This window comes from Orbicella faveolata, unplaced genomic scaffold, assembly GCF_042242905.1.
Source record: "Orbicella faveolata isolate gen_17 unplaced genomic scaffold, um_ofav_v1 contig_15, whole genome shotgun sequence".
Classification (NCBI taxonomy): Eukaryota; Metazoa; Cnidaria; class Anthozoa; order Scleractinia; family Merulinidae; genus Orbicella; species Orbicella faveolata.
In genome coordinates this window covers 9,530,122-9,556,580 of record NW_028301542.1, presented here as the reverse complement: position 1 = coordinate 9,556,580, position 26,459 = coordinate 9,530,122, and the positions used below count along the sequence as shown (strand labels likewise).

Genomic DNA, 26,459 nt, shown 5'->3' with positions numbered 1-26,459 from the left:
TGACTCGTCATATCGCGTGTGCGACCCGCTTGTCTATCTAAAATTGTACGTATCGAAGATATGTTATCATGAGTTTGCCCGTGGGCGCAAATTTATCCGACACTGTGTAAACCAAAATCCACCTCCAAATCTTCGTTTAAAAGCTGAAATTAAAAGCACTCCGCTGATCCTACAAACAGCAAAAGAAAGCCACAAAGTACAAGTTTCTCTCTCTGAAATCGACACTTAATTATCTTTAAAGATATTTGGCAACGCTAATTACCTCACAGAAAATTAATTTGTTGTTAACCGTATACTTGTCATCAATGAACATTCGTATTGTCTTTACCCTGACAAAATGATTATCGATTGTTTAATCACAAGCACTCTTTCGTTGACGGAAAATATAAAACAGCACATTTCCAAAACTTCATAAAAAAAAACTGACTTCATTATCACTACTGTAAACTGTATATTTTAGTGCTCATACAATGCTCATTCAATTCACTTCAAGACTGGCAAAAGAAAAACTGCGCTACCAATCCATAAATTTTATGTAAACCCTTCAGCTATCGCGTGTGCGACTTGCTTGTCTATCTAAATTTGTATGTATGGACGATATGTTCTTATTACGAGTTTGTCAGTGAGCGCAAATTTATCCGACACTATATAAACCAAAATCAACCCCCAAATCTTCGTTTAAAAGCTGAAATTAAAAGCACTCCGCTGATCCTACAAACAGCAAAGGAAAGCCGCAAAGGAAAGCCGCAAAGGAATGTTACTCTCTCTGAAATCGACACCTTATTATCTTTAAAAATATTTGGCAACACTAATTACCTCACCGGAAATTAATTTGTTGTTTTAACTGATTGAAAGCAGTCTGCTGATCCTACAAACAGCAAAGGAAAGTCGTAAAGCCTTCACCTATCGCCTGTGCGACTTTCTTGTCTATCTAAACTTGAATGTATGGAGGATATGTTCTTATTATGAGTTTGCCCGTGAACGCAAATTTATCCGATACTGTTTAAACCAAAATCCACCCCTAAATCTTCTTTTAAAAGCTACAATTAAAAGCACTCCACTGAACCTACAAACAGCAAAGGAAAGTGGCAAAGGAACTCCCAGAGTGCATTTCGCTTCCACAGGGGGATAAATTGTGCGCGACATAAGCAAACGGACATAAGCGCGACAAACTATGCGAAATCACTATCCAAAGGAATGCATGCATGCCAGCATAAAGCGATGACGTCACACAATACGTCATCGCTTAAAAATGAGTTAATGTTTTACCTAAAAATCTCGCGATACTCTTAAGTCATTTATTTTGTTTATCACTGTCAAAACTAGCGCAAAACTAACTCCGGAACACAGCGATAAATTTGTAATAAAAAGTCAAAAAATTAGCCGTCGTGGTTCACGTTCTCCAGACAACGCAAAAATGATCATTTCACGCTGTTTTCTTGCAGAGGACGGCAAAAAAAATGTACCAAGAATTATAACGCACGTACACAGCCATTGTATTGCTCATTAAACCTTTTGTTCAGTGACGTTCCCGTTGCCGTTGCCGTCGTGGTTTCGTTAACTCCCTATTATTTCGCCATAAGCGCGACGATCGGCGCGAATCAAGAGAGGTATAGCGAACGGAGATGGACAGAAGAAAGAAACTAAGCGTTGGTGGACAAAAGCAATTTGAGACTCTGTCTAACTTTGAAGAAAATTATACCTTTTTATTGTGTTTGTTATTCTTGTCGCATTTGTAGTTGTTTTTCAAGTGCTTTTTGAATATGGTGAATTTTATACAAGCTTAGTTAACCTATTATTTTTTGTAACAAACCACTAAACCTTGTCGTTTTACGCCGGTTGTAAATTTTGAGGACCAAAAATTTGCTTTCGTTCTGTCACCCATGGTTGATTTGAATGTAAGCGGTATGACAAAATATGAATACAACCGGTTTAATGTCTTTTACTGGTTTGAAGCAAAAGGCTCGAATGTTGTCCTTGAATAAGGGCACATTCGATTGAATCAAAATGCCACTCCAGATTGGACTTCCTGTTTGCACGTCAATAACAAGAAGCAAGTCGTGATAGTTAGAACTGATCAAGTTTTCCTGTAAGTAGGTTTGTAGTCTCGGGACCGTGTGAAGATTCAACTTTCACTTGCCATTGAATTAAAAAGTGTCTCGATCGTTCCTACTTCAAACGGTACCTCCGCTGAAGTAAAGTGACAGTTTGTTCCTTTTCTGCTTGTTTATTGCACAAACCGATGTCCTTCTTCGCTCAAGCTACACGGGATGTTTACAGCAGCACGCATCTCTTCATCTTAATTGTCTTTTATTAGTTTACATGTGTACAATGAATCAACGTATAGCTGTTATTGACCCTCAATTATGGACACAGACGCGAGTAATATCATATTTATTTTTTACTTTCTTCATAGCTCAGAATTTACGATTCAAGGGTAAGTGAAAGTCAAACTCCATCTGTTGTTCGTGACGAGTATCACGCCACTGCAAAAAAATCTCGTTTTGTTTCAGAGGGTAAGGAAACCAGTGTTCGGAGTTTTCGTTCCAAGTAAACTGCCCATTTTGAGGTTACTTTCTCCCGTTTGAAGGCGATAATGTTGATAACTTATATCAACCAAGATTGAACTGAGTTAGAGGATTACGCCTTTTCTTTATCGCACTTTCTCAGATATTCCTAACCTGTATCTCTGATTGCAGACAAACAAACACCGACAGTATACTATGAATATGTGCACGGTCATTGTTTTAACTTCAAGAGTTGATTTTCGTTCCTTGGCTAAATTAATATAGAGAGTCGGTACTGAGAATCGAGGGATCAGATTTGTCACAACTACAGCTACCTTCTGATTGTTTTGGAACTGATTGATTTCGGCAATAATACCGCTACCGCAAATGGGAATTCTAATTATTGTTATTGACGAGTTTTTTTCCAGACAAATCCCAGGGCTTATCTAAGCTTTCAGCGAAAGGTGAGAATAATTATCTTTGGGAACCAATCAATTAATCAACTTTATTTAGACGGTGACACATGACAGTATGAACTGATAAAATAGTGGCCCTCTGTGCTAAAAATTTACGAGTAATTAACGAGTAACGAGCTTTAATAAGTAGCGTGGTTTTCTCTTCGATTATTTTCCATCGTCTTGCCCGAAGTTCATAATGCCCGAATACGTGAGTGTTGAAATCGGTAACTAGCGAACAGAAAATTTTTAAAAGGGCTCTCTTCAGAGCCATCACAAAAACAAAATTTTTTGTTCGCTTTGATTCTTTTGTCATTGTTTTGCTGATGGAAATTAGGAATGGAAATAATATCCATGTCGTGGATTTTAACCGATTTATGGCTTTTTCAAAGCAATACCTGGATCCCCCAGATCATATAACGTCAAGTGTGTTTTGGCAAGGCAAACGTGAGAGAGAGTAGCCGAGAAGCTTTGAAACCGTTTGGAATGTTTTCTCCCAAGCACTGTTGCCCGAATCATGAGCGTTTTGCCTGAAAAATTTCAAAACTTTCCGTAACTTCCTCCCCCCCGCCCCCCAGCTCGTACGCTTTTGGGCCAGCCGCCCAAACCTGGGACTTTTGTATGTGACTCGAGTGACTGCTCTGGTCTTTGAAAGGTTGCACTGTGTTATGCGTGCTTTTAAGGTCGTTATCATTAGTGGTCAAGCTGCCGGGTCTAGCTCTAAGTTCTGAAGCTAACATGAAGGAGACTGATTTCATTTAATAATAAAATTTATTGGATAAATCTTGTTAACAACACAGGATTGCTTTATCACACAATATTGTTTGAGTCTATAACAGTTTAGCCACAAGATGGGTCATACAGTTGTTATCTTGTTCAATGCTAACATCTCATCAGCTATTTAAACAATTTGAATGAATTAAAATTAATTTATAAAAACTAAAAATATAAAGACAAACAATCAGTAAAATAGCAATATCTTAGACAAAGGTGGCCAAGAAAAAATGTTTATGGGCATGTGATGTCACAGCTAACTTCATGATTGTAGTAACTATGAAGGGAGTCACAGTTAACGATATGGCTGAGAGGATAATAGCGACGTTTGTCCCAGTTGTAACCGCCCTCAGGGTTTGGAAATCGTGCATTTCAGTTTCCAGACTATTTAAAGAACACTGCGGTAACTCGCAGGAAGAAATCTTGGGCACCTTCATGGAAGCCCATGTCTATATAGGGCGCAAGTATAACAAGAGTACACTGAGGGGAAATGTTCTAAGCGCTTAATTTAGATAGCAGAGGCGTCTTCGAAGATTTAGGTATATTTTTTGGGTACATTTCGTAAATGAAATATTTGTTCAGTCGACCAAGTGTTGCTGCTGAGAAACACTGACCTCCAAAACTATCAGTAGGTTTATCTGTAATATTTGCTCTTCTTTATATCCTTATCGTAAATAAGTTCCGCATTTTACTTAGAATTATAAACTTATCGTAATCTACTGGAAATGTCATGAGTTAAAACTGTGTGCATCTTAAATGTAGAACAATTACAAATTCATAAATGTTGACATAGAAAAGAATTTCACGGTCCAGTATCTTATTAAGCTTCATTAATATCACTGTTCTTAGATGCGAAGTAGCGTATTGTCAGCCAACACCTTTATTTACCTATATTTTGAGCAATTTCCTTGAACTTATCTTGAACGGAAGATCTAAACGTTCAGCAATTTCCTTTACGGGTGTTGGTGTTGACGAGACTTGTCTTAGTTGTTTATTTTGCTGTAAACCTTAAAGTTCACCTGCCACACCATAAGCATATAGAAGCACGATTTGCCCTGAGTTATTTTTGAGCTATGTACTACGAGGTTTAATCAACAATAAAGAAGACAAGAGAGTTCCAGATCTTTGAGAGTCCTTGCTGAGTCCTTGCTGAGTCCTTGCTTGAATGGTTTGAACGCTTGGCCGTTCAAGCCAAACCGTTTTTTTTTTCCAGGCTTTATCGCAATGTGTATTTAACTGTGATGGTCTCTCTTCTAACTCTTTGTATTTAAACGCAGATCAAAAGTATGAATGTCACATATTCTATTTCATGGAATGTTCAGTTGTCTATTTAGGATCACAACGGATTTGTCAATACAATTAATGCAAATCCTGGTTGAGTTGTTTGCTTTTAAAGGAAGGCTTAAGGGTCAGGAACATGACTTCCTTAAGCTTCTGTGAAAACAAATATTACACCAATATAGGTATTAGCACTCAATTCTCGGAAAAGTGTTCCCAGTTTCCCGAATCCACAAAGCTACGCGAGGAAAAGGTCGGGGGCAGCTCATGCATAAATTAAATCAAATCAACCAGTCATGTGATCCGGCTTTACGTCGCCTGAGTATCCCCTGACAAGTGAGCTCAAGTAATTCAATGGCGCCTTTTGAATTTTAAATTTGTTGCTAGAGGAAAGTGTCGAGTGATATGGTAAGCCGTTACTTCCAAAAGCCATTCGAGTTTTAAATCTTGGTCCAACCGACTTTTAGCCTTGGCGAGTCGCAAATCTTAAATGGTGAGCTTTGACCATGTATGGGTGAATTTAATATAGCGATGGTTGAGTTTTTTGGGGGAAGCTTCAGTTCTCGCTAGCGAGTTTTCAATTTCTCGCTAACGAGTTTTCAATTTCTCGTTAGCGAGTTTTTAATTTCTCGCTAGCGAGTTTCCAATTTCTCGCTGGCGAGTTTTTAATTCCTAGCTAGCGAGTTTCCAATTTCTCGCTAGGAGTTTCCAATTTCTCGCTAGGGAGTTTTCAATTTCTTGCTAACGAGTGTTCAGTTTCTCACTAGCGAGTTTCCAATTTCTCACTAGCGAGTTTTAGCCAGGCCTCTCTCCCAGGCCTTCACATAGAAGGCGATTAATTAGTCCTGGGGATTAGGTTGCGATCATTCAATATGGCTGATGTTCAAATCTCAACCAGCGAAAGACAAGAAGACCTTGTGAGATTTTTTGCTGGTTTTAATGACCTTTTAGAACAGTTAGATTCCGATGATGACAATTTTGTGACTGAATACCTGGAAAGGAAACTGGAATTCGGTGCTTTATCACTTTTTGCTTTGCCTTTCTCGCGAGTGTTTTGACCAGCCCTTGAATTATTGAAATTATACGATAACCTGAAGCGCGGAGTCAGCGTAGAATTTGTGCTGTTACTTGGTCTTTGCTGAGCAGCTGTGGAAGTACTAGTAGTGATGATATTGCTAACAGTGCAAGTAAAGCAAGCATTACTGGCACAAATGCTGGGATAGGGCTGTGCTGTGCTTCTCCTGAAAATTCGCGACCCTTCACCTTCGACAGAAACTGTTCGTTCGTTGCTCATGGTTCCACCGTTCGTCTGAGGTGGATTTGGCTGGCTGTTTTCTAGCTCGCTGCCCAATCTACCAATGTTATCAAGGATCTGTCTTACGACAGGATTCACAATTTTTAGCTTACAGTAAGCTTCTCTTGCTTCACTTTCGCTTCAATCGAAAACCTGACACCTCGAGGGTTCGGGGGAGAAGGCGGGAAAATGTCCCACAGTTCCCTGCGCTCCCACCCGTAAACTGTTGAAAACTCACTAGCGACAAAATTGAAAACTTGCTAGCGAGAAATTTGATGGTCTTTAAAAACTCACTAGTAAGAAATTGTTAACTCGCTAGCGAGAAATTTAAAACTCGCTCGCAAGAAATTAAAAACTCGTTCGCAAGAAATTGAAAACTCGCAAGCGAGAAATTGTTAACTCATAGCGAGAAATTGGAAACTCGCAGGTAGGAATAAAAAACTCGCTAGCGAGAAATTAAAAACTCGCTAACGAGAAATTGAAAACTCGCTAGCGAGAAATTAAAAACTCGCTAGCGAGAACTGAAGCTTCCCCCAAAAAACTCAGCCATCGCGATATTAAATTCACCCATTCATGGTCCAAGCTCACCATTTAAGATTTGCAACTCGCCAAGGCTAAAAGCCGGTTGGACCAAGATTTAAAACTCGAATGGCTTTTGGCAGTAACGGCTTGCCATAGAGTGAACTCTATGTAACGCAGACCACCATGACCACCATGTCAATTCACCCTTTAATTTTGGTGCTGTAATTTTGCTGTTTTCGTCCAAATCTTAAATATATTTTACACTTTTTTTCTAATAGAATTATTCTGGAAGTGAAGCATCAATTGCAAGATTAACAAGTCTATCAACCATCTTTGTTATTTAAAGGGCATGGAGGAAGGGTAGGTGCGGAGGGGTTATGGCCAGTTCATATTTGGTCGTCAGTCCACCGATGCGCTTTTGTGAGAAATAACTTTAATGACTCAAATGGGCTGTGAACATACTTGAACCACTTAAATTGTTACACTGAGACGTGCCGTAGGAAACCATCACGGCTTCAACAAATTGAGGCTACATAACTGGAAATACAGTCTTGACTAAAATTCTGTTCAAAAAATAGAAAAAGCATTAAATTGTTCACTACTGATAGGTGTAGATACAATATCAACAATTCTGTATTGACATCTATGCTAAATTACGTATACTTTAGCCAATTCACTTGGACATCGGAAGTTATGTCAACAATCTGCAGTCATTATAGATAAGAATAAAATTGCTATAAATATAATCTATGGCTATATTAAGAAAACTGACTCATAAAATCCTCCTTGTTGTTATCTTTTCTATTATAGAAAGGTATATTAACTTATTCTACCTTCTTCAGTAGAGGTTTTTGTACACAATATAAAATGTTCCATTGTACTTTCGAGTAAGATGGTGTACAAACACAACCTCGAGGATTCGGACTTCACAAGTAACTCTTTAACCATCACAACTAACTATGGCGACTTGCCAGTGCTAAATATATGATTGGTGCAATTTGAAAGTCAATTAGCACGATTTACTTAAACTCTGATAAAGTCGAGGAAAGTAACTGTCTTAGTTTTCTACTTAATTGCAGTCGATACACCGCTAACAAAATGAATCATTTTCGTTCTCATTCTTGGTGACAAAAGGCGTTGCGTCAGGAATACAACGATGTGATAATTGTTTAGTGTCAAATATAGGAAAAATAAGTACAATATATCTTACTGATAAAATGTCCGACAGTCCAGCTGAGTGAGGTACTTTAAAAGCTAAACGATAATTTGATTTTCTCTTTTTTTTTTTCTAGAAGTCTCACTTCGTCTTATTCGTTGTAATAGTTTGTATAGATTGCTTGATAGTTTTAACGTCAATTACTAGACGTATCACAAGGCAAACAGCAGTTATGATAAACACCACCCAAAAGGTTATCTTAAGGTACTTCATTAATAACCGACGATCTTGTTCGTTTCCTCGTCCGTTTGTGTAATCCTTCACCAACCTGATTCCTTTTCTCTGGCATATTTTTTCAACATTTTCGGCAATTACTGGTCTTCCCACGAAGTAACAGCGAGACTTCTTGTTAGCGGACTTAAGAGCTTTCTCGAAATCTATTCGCCCATTGATAAGCTGAATCTGTGTTTCTGCCTGGATATCATCTTCGCGTTCTTCGAGATCGTCTCCTTCTTCCGCCGCACCGGTGACATAAAATTGGAAATTTACTGTTGCAGTGTTCTTCTCTTTGATCTTCTTCAGGAGTTCGCCGATAGTTTTCCTCAAAAAATAGTAAAACGCTTTACACCGGACTGAGTAGAAGATGTCAATTTTAATCTTTCTGCATGTTTGGCTTCCGTGCTCAGGTAATTCTGATTTGTGAGCCAGGCAGCTCAGGACATCCAAGATATAACCACAGCCAGATCCTGTCGCGAAGAGAACATAGTGCGATGGCGACTGTCCATCTGTCACGTCTACCATCTGTTTATACAACTTCCAAATGGATGAACGATACGGTCCCCACACGTGGAAATTTGAAGTATCCGAACTGTGAGCGAGCCAGCTCGTCCACGGCAGGCACATTTGCTCCTCGTCCTCTAATATTGATATCACAAAACCGATGTCCCATGTTGAATCTTGCGACACATTGGCAAATGTCGTAAAGGGATGCGATCGTTGTGGCAGTATTCCTGTGCTTCCTTTCACCTGGTGTAGAAGATAGTAAACATCGCCAACAGCATGCTTCACTTCCTTGTCGAGTTTGATGTACATGATGACGTACTCGTTGTTTCCAATCACTTCTTTGCGAACAATGCGGCCACGATGATGTCGATAGATCCAAATGGAGAGCAGTCGGTCGAAACACCAGAGTGCGAGTATGGGAAGGTTGGTGACTTGTGACAGACCATGGGTGATCTTTCGAATGTTGTCAATAGCGTACCAGATTCCAGCAAAGATGTGTAAGGCCATTGCCAAAGAATAGCTCCGATGGTTTGCGTAATACGATCTGCTCAGAGGAACAAAGATGCAGAATATGACGATTATGATCATGAAACGGTAGATCTCGTCAGCCGTCAGATGGACGCCGGTGTGGTCGTTAAAGGTCCAACCTTGAACAGCTGCAGGATCCCAGAATTCCGACCAGTTCAGGTGGTCTGGATACTTGCTATAGTTGAACGTGCTCGGTGGATAATACTTCAGGTTTGTGCCGTCAATAAGGGGTGGAACGAAAATCACCAGTACATGGGCCAGAGATGGTATAGCCATCAAGAATACTCCAGCGAACGTGTGAATTCTTGAATGAACAGCACGGATTCCGTCCAGTGTAATCCAGTTTGGAGCGATCTCGCTGATGAAGTTTGGAAAGCACCACAGCATCGTGTAAAACATCAAGTTCTGAGAGGTAATGATCATACGTGCTGTGACACCCCACACGACATTAGTGATTGTCTCACCAATGTTTGTACCCCAAAGACGCTTGGGGAATTTTGCTGCTCGTCCAAGCACCACGTCACCTTTCAGAACAAATCGATCAACCACGCACAGTGTCGTCACGATCGTAAATACTATCCAAACTAAGGCTTCGTAAGAAATACTGAATGGCTTTCGGCTTCGTCTGATGGAGAGCTTCGAGCTCGGGGAAGAATACACTTGATCCTCAGGAATGTCAATGAAAAATCCCAGTGACTGCGCTGAGACTTTGTTGCTTCTAGAAGGTGGTCTTGATTTTTTATGGCAATCTTCCACTTTCTGCAATATAAAAATAATTAGCTGTCAGGGAACACAGTGAAATGAAGTATTTGCCCTTTTTGACTTTCGACTTTGACATTTGTTATAGCATCACAAATAACTTCCTTGGGCAAACACCTTTGGGGTTCTTAATAAATGGCTTCAATATAATTCATGATGATGTGATGTGAGGGATGAAATCTGCCGAAAACCACCAAAATTAATGTATCTTTTAAAAAAAAGGACCTATACTAGACTTATTTTGTTACTGTGAATCGATTCGTTTTGTCTAAATGACTTTTCTTTAGATTACTCTTAACATTGTTGTTACTACTTATAGCAAAACCTAACCCCGCCTTCGATGATGGGCCCACCTACGTGCTTGTGGTAACAGCATGGAAACTAAAAAGAGTTAAGTTACGTTGAAATTAATACAGTTTGTCACAACTAACCGCGATTAGCCGAATACTTAAGTTCAAATTCAGTTAGAACCATTCAAGACCTGGTCGAATATTTTGGACCACCCGATCAGTCATTACACAGGTAACCGTGATCTTGATTTGGAATGATTACATTGACGTCCAAACAATGAACAACAATGTGAAAAGTGAGGGAATGATATATAGTACCCACCTTCAAATCTTGTAGAAATTCTTGGCAATTAAAACCCGTCTCGTCTGTGTACATGTCCATGATGGCCTTAAAATACAATGTAATTTGTGTCAAAATACATTTCAAGGGTCTTGTGAAAGAGAACGTCTGACACAATTGACTGATGAACGCGGAAGAAGGAAAGGTATACAAATGCAATGGCTCTTGCCTCTCATGTTTAAAAGCTTTTCTAAGACCGGTATTTTAAGAAATGTTCACTAGCACTGAGAATTTTTTGTGAGCACTAACCTTTAATTCTCCCTTTTCGATGACCGCAGCAAGAAGCTGAAAGACGTCTTCTGCCTGCTTGTCAAATTTATGGTCATTTTGTCCATTCCTGTGAATGGAAAGTAAAAGGGAAATGGAAAAACGTATTCATGGTTGACAAGTGACAGTACTTGCAGCTGAGGCTGATATCAAATAGGCAACTGTCTCGACTTAAACCCCTCCCTCAAGTTCGGGAATTCTTTTAAGAAATAAACATTAAATAAAATAGTAAATCAACTTTGGCCTACCAGGAACGGTGAGAATATGCTTTAAAACTGTGTAGATGTAATTGCAATTTAATTGCAATGTAATTGTAACTATCAAAGCAAGTACCTTTTTGAATTCTGACTGGGCGCTTGGCACAGTAGATTCGAGAGGTCCATTTTACCCTTCATTAGCAGAGCAACTCTCTTTAGTAGCTCCGTCTTCTGAGGCTGCAAAGTGCTGTTCTGAGGCACAAAGGGTTCATCTGAAGCAAACAAAGAATGAGGTATCCTGAAACACTAGCTTAGCAGTTGCTAATTGATACTTTCATTAGAAATCATCATGATACACAACATAACCCCCGGAGGTATGAACGTTTTACAGTTCTAGTGTTTCCATTTGATTATCTATGTCAATATCTCTTTTAAACAGAGTTGAATGTCCCACCATCGCTTCGAGTAACCTTCTATAGCTCACTCAAAGATCATCTTCAGACCCACCTGCCGAAAGTCTCACGTTCGATCCCTTACAATCCTCTTTCCAAATATACCCTCTGTAATTACCTGACATCCTTCTTATTGTGACTTTATCTAAGTGTAACTTTTTGTCTTACCATCTTGTTTTTATTGCTTGCATTTTTTACAGAGAAAAAAGTAAATTCACCATAAGTTAGCCGAAGTATTAATCTTTCTTGTATAAAAATATTTTTTACTGCTTACGTTTTGTGTAGTTTGAGCTTAGTCAAGCTCAAAACTGACGGACAAACATTGTAAACAGAAAACCTCACCGAAAAGTTACAAAACTGAAATAAAAATATTTGCTAATCCTGGGTTAGCTTAATCGGGCTTTGAACAACCCGGCCCAGAACGTCAGAATAAGTTATTAAGTAAATCGTTGAAGAGAGAGAAATAGACCTTTTTAGCTTGGGCGGTTTGTTTTTGTGAATTCCTGCTTTCAAATTTTCAAATAGTCGCGTGCACATGAACGAATAATTGTTGGATAGTTATAAGAACAATTATCTAGAGAACATCACGTGGTCTGTACTCGGAAAGCAAATCGCCCAAGCTAAAATAATCAGCAATTTCTCCAAGGCAGACAATTTGAAAAAGACTGTTGGACTTTTTCAATTTGACATCACAACCTTGTGCATGGGTAACCCATTTTAACCGGTATCATTGACCGGTTTCCTTCATCAAAAGAATGTCTTTTGCGTTTTATGTTTCGACATTATGCTAATTTTTCCTCTGCTTAGCTTTCTTCTCAGGCCGCAGGAAAAAAGCAACGAAAATTAAAACACTACTCTTAACCCTTACACGACCAAATTTTCAAAAAAAATGCCGTTTTTAACCGCTAGCATGACGCTAAATGGGCCTTAGTTTTGCTGAAAAAGCTATTTTTTATCAAACAGATAGATTTCTGCAAGATTAAATACAAATGATGCAGAATATTTTAATTTTGTGCATGCGCATAAGCCAAAATTTGGACTTTCTGCGATTGCCCGTTCCGAATTTTTTTTTTTTTGCCCGTCTCCTTTCGTTTTTCTCGGCCCTTTTACTCTCGCTACCTTTTGCGTTTCATATTCTTTCTGGCTGCCGTAAAAAGTTGGGTATTAATTATGGGCAAAGCCTGGAAATGGCACCTTGATTAACTGTAGGTATAATGGGCCATTTTACCACCATTTTTGCACCATAATTAAATTGAATTTGGTACGTCAGAATGCTGTCGATATATCCATTTACATGTAAAATTTTGTCCCCGAATTATTATCAATTATTATCACATAGTTTATGAATGATAAAAGTGATGAAATCTTACCAGTCTCAGCATCGTGTAGAAACTTTGACCAGTTGAAACAATCAGGGCTGTTGTGTACGCAGTATTGGTTCTGTATTTCTTCCACCTGTTCATCCGTTAAGAGCTCTTCAAACACTTCCTTCAGAGCTTTGTTAAAGTCACTAGCACTGACATACCCTGTCCTCAGTGGGTCATAATCATGGAAACAGTCCTCGAGCTTAGAATAACGAATAAAAATAAATTATTTGATGCTCAGCTCTTGATTGTCGATTGTCGATGGTAAATTCCCTTCATTGACCCCAGACCACTTACACTGAGCCACTTACGCTGACTTATCAGACGGTAAGTAAAGAAAGAAGAAGTTCAGAAAGCCATTTGTTCATAATTTTTTTTCGCCTAACGGTTGTCATTTAGCTTACATTGACGACAAACTATACAACGGGTTTAATAAACCAGCCTGAGGGAACAAAATCATCGAAAACATATGACGCAGATTGGCGCAATACAAATTCATTCAAGAACAATATCCCTTTCTGATATCGCTGAGTCAGTGCTTATTTAACAGATCCTACTTCAAGACCAAATAGAGCCTAACACCATAAAACAGTCAATCAATCAATAACTTTATTTGAGGCCTACTACAAGGTGTCTATGAACTGGTCCAAAGAGTTAATCACTAATTAAGAGGATGGTCTACTTTAATGTAGTTTCAAGAACAGTCTTACCATAATCCCTCTTTCGCGAACAAATGTCCTGACTTTATCCATTAGTTCATCCAATGAAAGAAACACTGAAGCGTTGGATGATGTTTCCTCTGATGACCGCCTTCTGCAATGTCAGGTGGAATGTAAAAGCTGTTATAATATTCTTAAAACTAAAGTGTAAGACTGCAATTTCTATCAACTTTTGTGACATGTAGTGGGTTAGCAGCGAAAAAAAACTGAAAAGTTCAAGCTAGTCTAGCGACAGACGTATTAAATATAGAATGTCGTTAAATCAGATTTTTTTCGTTGATATTGCCTGTAGAAATTAATAGCGGTTAAGAGTACGAATCCATAGAAGGCACCTTCTTCTAAATCTTAAGTTATATTGGGTTGCAAGGAAATGTTCTTAAGCTGTTAAGTCAGTTGAAAGGGCCTTTTGGGTGTTAGACCGTGTTAGTTTTGTCCAAAATGACTATTAAAATTCAGCTGATTTTTGGCTCTTTGTCACTCTTCTTCAAGGCAAATGTCTTTAATTCGGCATGAAATCAAGTTTTCTTCTTCGAAGTAGTGGGCCTTATGGACACAAGCCATCCGTTCATGTTTAACCCTTTCTCGTCAATTTTAGACGGTTCCCCTAGAATTAACACTTTAAGTTACTATCCAGCCGCCTTAAGTGAGCTGAAATGAGCCTTTCTGTGCAATTTGAAGAAGAACGAATTTTTTTCGTCTGAAAACCCCTCAATATTACTTAAAGGCGATATTGACAACTAAAAACATAAATGAAGAACAATTTGCAGCGGACTGGTCTCTGAGCTTAGTCTCATAAAACAAATCAATACTTCACTATGAATAAGTTGTCACTTTATGTGAAAATTCAAATTAATAAGCCAACAAGCGAGCACATCGAGGCAAAGTGAACAAAAACTATACCTACCCTTCACTGCCTGACATGTCTGCAAGATCGATATATCCTGATAAAAAAGCAAATGTTACACGGTCAATGGATAGAAAAGACTGTTCACAGTCTTCTTGTTTTCTCAGTTGATCTTCGACAGCCTGACAAGAACCTACAGTGAACTTTGATCGTTTCACTTGATGTATCCTAACAAGACCTTGGGAATAGTCTATTAAAAGTAGATTATGAGCTCGTGATTTCTATCGCGCGATAGTTGAAGGGCGCAGCCCGAGTCAACTATCACGCATAGAAATCCAGAGAGAACAACCTTATTGTTTTAGTATAAATCCACTTGTCGTTCAAAACTTTATCTAAATCCTCTTCACAGACACTTCGAAAACGCCAAGAAGCGGCCTCCATTTTGTTAACAAGGGTACACTGCTACGCTACTCACTATCTACAACAGAATAGATAGTGAGCAGCGTAGCCAATCAGAGAACGGCATTTGTGATAGACCGCTAGTAGATTTATACTAAAGAGGAATAGTGGATGTGCAATGAACTGTTTGAAGCAAACATACCGCTTTCCACTGACATGGTAATACAGGATAACTAAATGGTTCTGGCAAAATGAAATACTCTCTAGACCTGTGAAGAAAAAAACGCACAGTTACATGCGTACAAATGAAGTTGTCTTTTTTTTTTTTCGGTTATTGCAGTTACATGTATATAGGCTATGCCGATTAATATATAAGAAAATAGTGCAGCCACGCGATTTGATATGCGATGAAGGGCTTCATTTTCAGTAAAGTTTGTATTTCTTGTGTTAAGGTTTATCTATTGATATCCTATTTACCATTGAAGCAAACTTAAAATGAACAACGTCTATATCTGATTTTTAACGCGGAAAACATCTCGTTACAGTTTTTTTTTTCTTTCATGTTTTTTTGCCTCATGTGGACTACAACTGGGCTGTCAGAGTTATTTTCTGCAGTACATTAACCGTGAGATGTTTTTATTCGTTTCACACGTTATTTGTTTTCTACAGAACGCAGGAGGATTAAAAAATTATTGCATTTTATGCGTTTGTTGCATGTCCTATGTAATTTGTATTCCGACAAAAAGGTTCCTGTGAAGATTAATTTCACTGAGGAGCTTGCATGGACTTCAACTAAAATGTCACATTACACTCAGCTTGTAATTTTGTTCATGCATTCCAGTCAAGCGTTTTAATACTTAATACTTAATCAATAAAATAACAAAACGCTTCCGTATCTAAAAAACAACTGAGCAAAACTTCCCATTTATAGCTGGATTCATTGAAAAAGATTCTTTCATATATCACCGCCAAAAGTAGAAGATTTACAAAATAAGGACATAAGCTCAGTAACAGATTACCCTAAATCAACTTATAATCAAGACCAATAAAGGTATTGTTTAAGTAGCTGTTAAGTGCTATTTATAACTTTGCACTTAAACTAAAAAATTTGTGCTTGAAAAAAAATCCGGAAAGCTAATTGTTATGACTTTTTGATAAGTATTACAAATGAAAAAGAAAACAACTAAAGAGATCGAAGCTAAATTTAGCATCCAGTCCAGTTCTGATTATTTTGGATTTTATTCTTGTTTCGACCTGCATTAAAAAGAGAAAGGAGCACCTCTAAAGTAGTGTGGCAAAGCCAATAAGCGAGAAGACTTACATTACTTAAGGGTGCTTCACGTGACAGTGGCTTGCTCTTTTTGATCAATAAAGACCATCTGGCTAAGCGTGGGAAAAAGTTCACGTGATCAAGAAGTGTTGAATCATATTTAGATGTTTTCTCACCGTGGACACTGTTAGAGGTTTTCTTTCGACTTGGAACTGATAGGGCTTTGAAACATGAGTACATTGCATTTCTGTTTATTGCAGTTTCAAGGAGAGCCTACTTACGTATCTATTTGTCATAACGGGAATCCGATAATCATCGCATGGTAAGACAGCTATCCCTTCTTTAATCGTTTGGCAATGAACGATCAATGAAGTACAATAAAGACACACTGGAGAACAGGAAAGTGCTCCGAAACCCCTTCTGTAATACGTTCTTAAATCCATTAAGGACACGCTTTTCATCTCAGTAATTTTTTTGTCTTTGGCGGCCCTGTAAGGGTAAAATTTAAACCCCAGCCTCTTTCCCACTCGGAATTTCGATTGTGCGTGTCGAGATTTCCACAGAAAGAGAAAATGCTGATGGGCGACGGTTGACTTCTCACCTTATTTTTTTAAAGTTCAATGGCATGGCTATGATCACAATGCTGCGTGTTTTTAACAGTTTTAGTTTGTTATTGTCCTCTTGCCGTCTCTGTACCAGCCCAGAATATATCACCCCTGAGAAATCACTCCGCACGACAGGCGCGGCTTGAAAACTCATTGTAGGTACACTATGTCAGGGTATGAACGTTACCTCACCCTATTTGGCATCGCGTAAATCTTGAGGCCCTATTCAGTTCCCAGACGAGGTAGAAAATGCAATCTAATCCCGACTTTTCGAGCCTCCAAGGAAAATGAAAATTGGTTTAAAAAGGCGAGTAGTTGAAGAAATTGGGTATAAAGTAAAATTACAGTGTTTGACTGAGAAGAGAAAAACGACTTTTGGTTCGATTTACCGAGAGTTTCGAAAATTCGAGGGTTCAAGAAATCGAGATTCCAAGGTAAACCCCATTCAACAAGTAAGTGAAAGCGGCCCTTACCTCGGTCAGTTCCATCTTTGATACATTAGAAGATGCGTTATTGGCGTGCCATGATTACTTGAAGGAGTTCATGAGGGATAAGGCAACCAAAGTCGGCTGCCTACTGCATAAGCGTTTAAAAGAGTACTTGTTTGAGTATTCTCACGCAAAATAACCGAAGCAAATGGAATTTCCAGTATATATATATGGGTTATTGACCAAGTGTGATGCCAAGATGGCTTAATATTGGCCAAGTGTTTTATAAACTCGCAAAAAGAGAACGAGGCCAATCAATATCCAGCCATCTTGACCGAACAAGCTTGGTCAATAAAGGATTTATTAAATGGGGTAAGAGACAGTTATTTTCTTGCGGGACACTGCGTGTAATCCCGAGTGGGCAAGCTAGTGCCTGGATCCAAACAATCACAGCCCAGGATTTAGGTCATGTTCCTCGCTCTTGGAGCTAGCCATATGATAGTGCTTTTCACGGATAGAGAGTTCAGTATTGATCTTTCGGATCTCGTATATTCCGTTATTAGCGCTCAAAATTCTTTTCGTAAGGTCACGCTTGATGCTCTCTTAAGGACGGTTCCTACTAAATACAAAGGTTTTTGCACCAGGTTAGGACCACGCGGAAAAAGTAGATCTTTGCAAGGGTTATTGGAATCCACAAAGAAAAAGGGGGGTAGCCACGCATTTTTTCGAGATAATTAGCCTTGAATCTCAACAAAAATGCTGACATCAGAATTTTCTGAAAAAGGATGGAAAGGATATTTCTTCACAGATTTCCTTTGAATTCGTATTGACAAACAGAAAAGCAAACACGTTTATCAAGATCTTAAAACTGCACGGTAAATGGTGACATAAAAACCATTTTTGGTTTGCTTTTAATAACAAAATCGTTGCAACAGCGCTTTTAGCGTCTCTGACAGCCTTCCTCTGGTTCAGCCAAAATACAGTCTAAATACCTTTTGCTCACAACCAGAAACTAATCACGTGTTGAATAGGCCTGCCACTTCCATTTCATAACATAAAATGTGGGGGTAACCACGCGTTTTTTTAAAAGTTATTGATCTTTTTTGAAAACTTTTACGGTGCCCGCTACATTTTCTCCTGTCACCTCCCCTGTAAGTAAAACATTTGCGTATTTCGCACTTGTTTTGCGCGCGCACTACGCCATCTGCCGGTATATGTTTACAGTTGGATTTCAGCGTAATTTTCGACAGATAACAGATAGGTTTTCAGCTGGAAGACGTTAACATTTAGTGGTTAGCGATATGCTGCTATTTTGGTGTTCCTGGTTTAAGTACGGGTTCATTAAACTTGATTTGGTCACAGTAGAAAAATTTTGCTTTCTTTTAGTCGTGTACTTGGTAACGTAGTTGATTGGGTCAATGTCAACCCCAGCGCGTGCATGGCACTTAAACCATGCCTTGCGTGATGCGCAGAAAGTATGCGCACTAACAAATGTAGGTACCGTCCTCAATGCTGTTTCCGTTGCATATTACACGCCTTTCCCTAGTGAGTTATTAGTTTTTCTCGAAACCCTAAGAAAGAAACGGTTTCTTTGTTCCTGATTGAAGACACTGAAAGTAAGGCCCCTGCAGCTGACAGTTACAGCTGACATTTCACCTCGTTTTCACCCGATTTAGGTTCCCCGGTAGTCGGGGAATACACCTTTTTTCACGGCTTCGCTATACAATGCGGGGGCTGAGCGGGGTTTTGGTGGGGATTTCAGATCGCGATCTCTTTTAGAAGACTTGGTTCAAGTTGCATGTTCGCAGAAAACATGGAGGATAAGCAACTGACGAAGAAGGTATGATTTCAATCGCTTAATATCATGTTTTTTCGGAGCCATCGACTTTTTCCTCTATTTTTCAATAGACTGTAAGAAAAGGAAGAAAACGAAGAGGAAGGGAAGAAAATAAGTAACCTTGACTTCAGTGGTGAAATCATGTGAAAGCTCCAGTCGTTAAAAAAAACTATAATCTATTTCATGATTTGCGCTTGATGTTTAGAGGGCGAGGGAGTTCACTCTGAATTTTTTTGCCCGCAATACGGGCTTTTTCTGCATTTCACTGACAGTAAAAGTGAATGCCCCGGGTATCCCTCTATGAGAGGCGGGGCGGGTGTTTCAAATGACTGGTGCATTACGACAGAACCGTCACGTCGGTGGAAATGGAATCCACCAGAAGTTCGAGTAACTTGAAGTGTACAAAAACTTTGTAACAAGAGTTTTTACATTGTATTGCAAACTTCTGTGCGACTGTTTTAAATACCTTCTCAAAAGAAATCATTTCTAACAACACCAAATGTCGAAAACCAATTTTAAGTTCATATGAAACGTGAAAGTACACGTGAAATGAGACTGATGATGAAGTTTTACCTGTGTTCGCATAATCGGCTCTGAACTTTGAAATTAATTTCCTCGAGTTCCCCTGGGTAATTTGTTTTGGTGTTATTTCAGACGACCATTTTATATCTTGAGCTCATAGAAAACGCGAAAAGGACTGTAATATACTTAACATTATTCTGGTACTGGGTTTCTGTCCACTTAATACTGAAATTGCTCGATTTCCTATCGAATTTTGTCTTAACACTTGCAGGTTATAGCCAGACAATATTTCCTGTGTCACTTCACGGGCCCGCTTTGCTGACCCTCAGTAAGCTGGATATTTAACTCATCCTCGATTGTGAAAACAGATTTATTCCCTTATCTCTCTGATCAGTTAACGCCTTTTTTCCGCCAAGATCATCAGGTCTTTCATCCTATCAGCTTTCTTGATTAACTGCCACTAGTAATGAATAAGTCACTTGAACGATGAACACTTACGTAAGACCAGCCGAGGAATGAGTAGAAAGCTTAAACATCTAGGTACAAAAGTATTATTTCCTCAGCTGGCAAAAAAATACTCAAGTGTTATGAGTTTCTGTATTTGAAACTCAGTAGCTGAAAAGCAAAGGTCAAATGAACGCGGAAATTTTCAAATCGACCCCAGAATTCAACAATAGTGTGTTACGTAGTCTAACTGTTCTTGTTTCAGTTAATTTCCGAAGTATTTTTAAAAGTGAAAGTCAAAGTGAAATGCTGTTGTAAACTCGGTGCTCGATATTTTCGCAAAATGTTTTTTTAATGACTGTTTAGTACAGGTCAAAACAATCGGCTGTGTTCGCTTGGCTTTTGGAAACAGAGACGAGCTGTTGCAAAAGCTGATGAACAATCGAGGAATGAGTGTGAAACATAACTTACAATTAAATTTCCGTTTTAGCTCTCCGGGAAGTGAATTTTGAAAGCTAATTTAATCTTCAACTCCGTTATGATATCCTATAGTTCCAAATGCAATCTGTATCTTGAAATGAATTACCGAAAAACGTGAAAACCAATGTTTGCGACCCATGTTTCATAAACACTGACCTGCAAGTTTGTAAGTTAAGCGGCGTAAATTTTCTTACTTTCCTTTTAACTTTCCTTGTTCTATAGCTGGCGTTTTTTGCGCTACAGCGCGCCCATTCATTTGCTAGTGAGATTCTCGGGAAACAAAATTCACTGTTCTCCTCCGGACCAGTCATTATACCTTTAATACAGATCCTGAGAATTTGGTCAGTATTTTGTACAATATCTGTGACCTCTTGCTAGCTCTCTTATTGAAGCGAAGGCAAATTTTTAATCGCTGCAATTTTTTTTTCAGTGTTTAAAAGTGATTGTGTGCGTTGGGTAAGTGAAAATTCCATCGGCCGTTTTTCAGCTTTTCAAGCAGTTTTTCAGGCGAGTCCAAGTAAAAATATCATACTAGCTGAATCAAGAGCTTGAATTGATGGTTTTTGATAGATTGACACTAACTTCACTTGTTCATTTAAGAAGAACAACACACCCACAAAATGTGTTCATGACTGTTTCACACTCGGCACTTACCTTTCTTTAGGGAAGTTTTGAGACTTCACTGCTAAGGGTGGGTTAAACTGCTAAAGAGCTGTTCTGACAAAGTGATCCAAGGATTGACTAGTACATGTTTTATAGTCATTAAGAAACTCGTGATGACGTAATGTGACTGCGCAGGCTAATCGGTTTCAGCACTAGACAGTTCGTTTCAGCGTGTTATGCGGAAGATAAGACAACATTGACAGCTACAAATCAGCTTGAATCTACAGGAACTCAAATATTTTCCGCTTAAGCACTTTTTTTCTTAGAGTACTGCGAATATGTTTTATTACAGGGGGTAATGCCATCATTCTTTTATAGTGGTTGCCAAGTTGCGATACTGACAATCTGCTGCGCTCAATTGGAGCTGTGCAATGTGTGCAGGCCTGATAAACTTGAAAGTCCAAGTGTGGACATAGCTAAGGAACCTAATATGTCCTAGATTCCTTAGCTTGCCCCCTTATAATAAATGATGCTCAATTCGGGTTACAAGAAGCTAGCCATCAGTCATCAGCAAATTGTCCCCCGCAGTTTATCAAACAACTTCAAGTCATTGATAAAGCGATGAGTCAGAAATTGTGAATACTTCCACATTTATAAACAATCCAATAATGTATAGCGACTAGATATTAATTATTTATCGAACATCAGCAAAAACAACTACTCCTTTCGTGAATGTAAATGAAATCACCTGTTCTATGAGCTCAGTGAAACGATATTTTTCGTACATAATGTTGGCACACGCGCAAAGGGGGGTTCATTTTTCATATTTCGTACCCTGAAGGGCTTTGCCACATACAACCTGACTTATTTGACAATCACGGCTTATTACTTACAATGAAATGAAACAGGAGGACGGCAGACTCTAACTCAACCCTTCCCCCACTCCCCCCCCCCCCCCCCCCCATAAAAATCACCGTTTAAATCTATAAGGACTATCTGCGTTTTTAGATGGCGTATTGAAAAGTTCCCTATTCCGGTAGTAATTACAAATGGGTCTTATAACAATGGTCGGTTTAAGGAACTTTGTTTTTGTTTGTTTGAAATGAGATTTTTAGAAAGGAAAAAGCGCTTCCGTGACCGGAGAGTTGAAGATTGTCAGTGATTGTCAGCGGTCTGACCCTGAAATAAGCATATTTTGTACAGTCGCAGAGGATTATGATGAAGCAGATATGTGTATCAAAGTTATATTTTATGAAACAAACAATCACAATTATATCAATACTTTTTGTCGGGTTTCTGAACTAAAACAATGAAGTTTTTAACTTGCTGTTAGTTGTTCTCATTCGCCAACTCTACAATTCAACAGGGAGCCTTTCTGAGCAAATCCACGTTTGTGAGTTGAACCTACAACAGACAGTGAACAGACTGCTTTATGGCTTGCACATATAAAACCTATATAAATCAACACCCAAAAACCCGTGAGGAACACTCATTGTGCCTCGCTTCCTTAAAGAACTATGAAAAGAAAGAGATTCTCTAGGCTCTAAGTTAAAATTATCCGGATACCATTCGGTTTTCTTTTTAATAGTGAAACACGGAAGAGGAAAACTTGTCTCGGGCAAAATTTGCTGACAATCAATATTTGTTGAGAGAGAAATTTGCCAGCTCATCATTGTAATGTTTGCTAACACTGCAAATTAAAAGGTCAAATTATATATCGAAAGCAGTTGAACAAGTCAGATTTTTCTGAGATGTTTCTGGTGGGATATTTTTAGCAGAACTTTGTGTAGAAGCTCTGTTAAATATGGCTTCTCTTTACTTTCAATGATCGCAGTTTCAGCAGTACTAATTGTCTACTTCAACCTGCGTCTAGCGGCGATTGGCAGTATGTTCGCCAAAACTGCGTGTTTTCTTTCGAATGCATGATGCTGCAAGTTGTCAGACAATCATAGCCTACTGTTCTTACGGTAGCCTCAACACTGTACCTTAGTTTACTCTCTTGAGGCCGGCAACTCTGCTTATAGCAACTCATTAAATAACTTTATGCTAAATATTGTTCGAAAATCTGCCCCACAATATGTGATACTGGGTAACTCTTGCCGGTCCTCGCATTACGAGGAATTATCACAACTACGCTTTGACAAATCTCGTTGTTTGTCTTGTTTGTGATGTTGTTTGGAACAATCGATTGCGCAATCGAAGTTTCCACCGTGATTCCACAAATAAATTGTCTGCAATGATGTGGGACTTGTAAGGTCAGTATATTTAACGATGGAGTAAAATATATACCCACTGCTATCTTTTCACGTAGTTTGTGTTCCAGCGTTATGACAGAACTCTAGCAATTCAGTGTCGGGTTGGTCAATTTTACCATACAGTAGCCGGAATTGGACGGCTCTAATTGCTGAGCCCTTCGTGAAATCATTACGATATCAACTTGAGTCTCCGTAGAAGGGACGATAGAAAAAGAATTGCTGTTTGTTGTTGTTGTTGTTGCTGCCGCTGCTGTTACTTCTTGTCCTTGTTTCGAAATTGGTTAGTTTTGTATCAGCAGCCGAGCCAGCGGTAAATTTTATCTTTTAATTACTGGTGTTTTTAATAAAATGTTCTGACTCTTATGTAAACAATTACTTAGGTAAAAAGGAAGTAACGCTAATTACAGAGTTCTGTGTTATCCTTTACGTTCAATCGTGTAAACTCAGTGCAGTGTAATGTTAAGGAATATGTATATTGTTAATAACATGTGTGCAAAGAGATAAGATACCTTATTAACCGAGAAGTCCATATGAAATTGCTATCTTTATTTCTCCACTGATAATTTCGCCGACTAAAGAACTTTGACCCATAAATAATGGCACACAGTAAGAAGGTATTGTGCTTTGTGCACGGTCAAGGCCAAAAAAGAGAACATTCCAATCACATACTGAACAAAGAACTTTGTCGAGTTTCATATCCATTCCTCTCTACTACTATTAGCTATGTTGGCACGAGAATATCAATCTGAGGATTTTTTTTGTTCATTTTAATTCACTGAGGGATTTGTATATAATTATTTTTCATGTGAATCAGGGTTTCCTAGAGACGCGCCGTTTCGTTTGTTACTTACAAGACTTTGATAGTTATTTGTTATTATCTTTTCTTAAGACGGCAGTCCATTTGAACATTTGACCTTCGATGACTATCAGCACAGAATTTCTTACGCGGAGCAAAGATACATGCAGATATATGTATGTCTGGACCGCAAGGAACGATCATTACCGTCAGAACCTAACATAACTTCGAAAACAGACCAAGATGGTCTTGAGCTTAGCAATTTATTGGAGCGACATTAAAAGGAAAGGAAAATTAAAGTATCCCACAAGTTGTATTCACTGATCCATTTTGATGTAATAGTTCCAACTTTCATCCAGTCCTTGCATTAGAGACTCGTGACAGGAAGAGGTTCCTTTAAAATTATTTATTCATCTTTAACTGAAGGCGTCATCAGTGACCTCTTGTTGGCTGCGATACTGCAGCTTTGGCACGCGATGTCATTGCTGTGCTATCAGTTCTGAATAAAGTTGTCTTGCATGCGTGGAACCACAGTTAACAGAGGGGAATGGTTATGAAGCCTGGCAAACATCAAAGAAGCAAACGAAAATGCCAAGATTTATGTTGGAAGGTCCACGACCGTGCATAATCTTTTGTCTTCCGTTCGTACACTATGCTTTAGTTACGTAACCCAAACGTCTCTATTGGTTAGGTCCTCGGTCAGTAGTAAACAACTATTGCGTTTTGTGCACGGTCGAGTTTCATAACCATTCTCCTCTATTAACTATTGTTGAACACTGAACTCTTCATTTCAAAATCTACGTTTAGTTGAAACTGAATTAAATTAATTGTTCAGCTGAATCTGTTGAGTATTCGTCTCTCCATATTGCGACGAAAAATGATAATCATAATAAATAACCAAAGACATCTAAAATGTGCTGACCTGTGCAACTCTCAGAAGCCTATTCCTCCGTTGTTTTTCCGTTTTGATATTTTTGGCTTTGATAAGATATATTCGATGACTAACTTATGTTCCCAGAGGAGTTTGCTTGTCAAGCCATTTACTGAAAGCAGTAAAGACCTTGAGCTCTCAGAATTTTCTGGTGTAGTGTTTTCAATTCATTTCTCTGGTAAGGAAACGGAGAAGCCCAATATTTCTTGTTCTGAAGCTCCTGTTGTAATGGTAACTAGAATCACTTTTCCAGGCTTTTGAAGATTGCATTTAAAGAACGGTCCTTTCTTCACTTCTTGGTCAGTTAGTTATCCGTTCCGCATGTTTTTCTAAAAGCAGATAGCAAATTATAGCTTCATTTTGGAGAACTTTTCAGCACTACATTTCTTTCGCTTCATTGCATTTGTTCATGCCTAAACTGAGCACTTATTTTAAAAATACTATAGCCTTATGAATGTATCCAGTTCAAATAATTTTTAACAAGAAATATGTTTTCCACAGTTCAGTTTAGCGAAAACACTTCACTGTCATACCTTAAGAAATTGATTCCTGTTGACTTTCTTAAGGCTTGCCACGTGCTTCGGCGACTCCCAGTCACGGCAGTGTGGTCGAAATGACAACCGCCTTTATATAAGCCCGTTTCAGCTCTGTGGCACGCGGAAGCCACTTCAGGCTAATGATAGCTTTGTCATATCTCTACCTGAGGCATAGATATTGCACATTACAAAACTCAGTCCTTAAAAATAGACCCTACAAGATGCACTTGTCATTTCGCTCTTTGGCCATTCTCGGTTTAGCCGACAGGGCATTACCATTTTAGGTTAGCAAGAGGTTCAGATATAAGCATGGATAGTCGAATATCATTATTTTGTTTTTCCAATTTTGTTGATATAGCTATATCCCCTTGTTTATAGATGACTGGCAACAGACTGAGTCTCCAGCACTTCCACGGATCAATACTACTTCAACTCTTTATCGACTGATGTTACAATATTGGAACAACACAAATGCCCAATCATTGGTGAACAAGTGTGGTCGTCTTCATAGCATAATAGCTTACCTTGGCAATGATGCAACCAGTTGAAAACACCCATAATTTTAGCATTAAGTGCTTTTAATTCAAAAACGTCTCGGTGAAACCCAGATTAAGATACAACGTTTTGCAAAGGTTTTTTTTTTTGAAAAAAAAATATATATATAGGTAGGAATCAGAGACAATTCAAACTTTCGAAAATTTAAGGAGGCTCTGAACCCTACACACAGAATTTTTTAAAAACTACGCCAAAAGTTGTATCCATTTGTGTTCTCTTGGCTTTGGACCATAAGCGCTTGAAGCTAAGGGTTCTTTTTTAACAGGTTG

General features: G+C 38.7%; 1 protein-coding gene across 3 annotated transcripts; it reads right to left on the bottom strand.

Annotated features, from left to right (window-relative positions):
* Nucleotides 1–7,246: 7,246 nt before the first annotated feature.
* Nucleotides 7,247–25,788, bottom strand: LOC110051308 (uncharacterized). 3 transcript variants are annotated; one of them, XM_089288342.1, is made up of 10 exons: nucleotides 25,633–25,788; nucleotides 25,091–25,428; nucleotides 15,131–15,197; nucleotides 14,590–14,626; nucleotides 13,677–13,779; nucleotides 12,973–13,168; nucleotides 11,287–11,422; nucleotides 10,936–11,023; nucleotides 10,669–10,734; nucleotides 7,247–10,056 (listed from the first exon to the last, which is right to left on the bottom strand). In XM_089288342.1, the coding sequence occupies exons 3-10, from the start codon at nucleotides 15,144–15,146 to the stop codon at nucleotides 8,128–8,130; spliced, it is 2,571 nt and encodes an 856-aa protein (XP_089144468.1). In that variant the 5' UTR covers nucleotides 15,147–15,197; nucleotides 25,091–25,428; nucleotides 25,633–25,788; the 3' UTR covers nucleotides 7,247–8,127. The 3 variants fall into 3 exon arrangements, with proteins under 3 accessions (XP_089144468.1, XP_089144469.1, XP_089144467.1); XM_089288343.1 differs by lacking the exon at nucleotides 25,091–25,428; XM_089288341.1 differs by lacking the exons at nucleotides 25,091–25,428; nucleotides 25,633–25,788 and adding an exon at nucleotides 21,169–21,275.
* Between the last annotated feature and the right edge of the window lie 671 nt (nucleotides 25,789–26,459).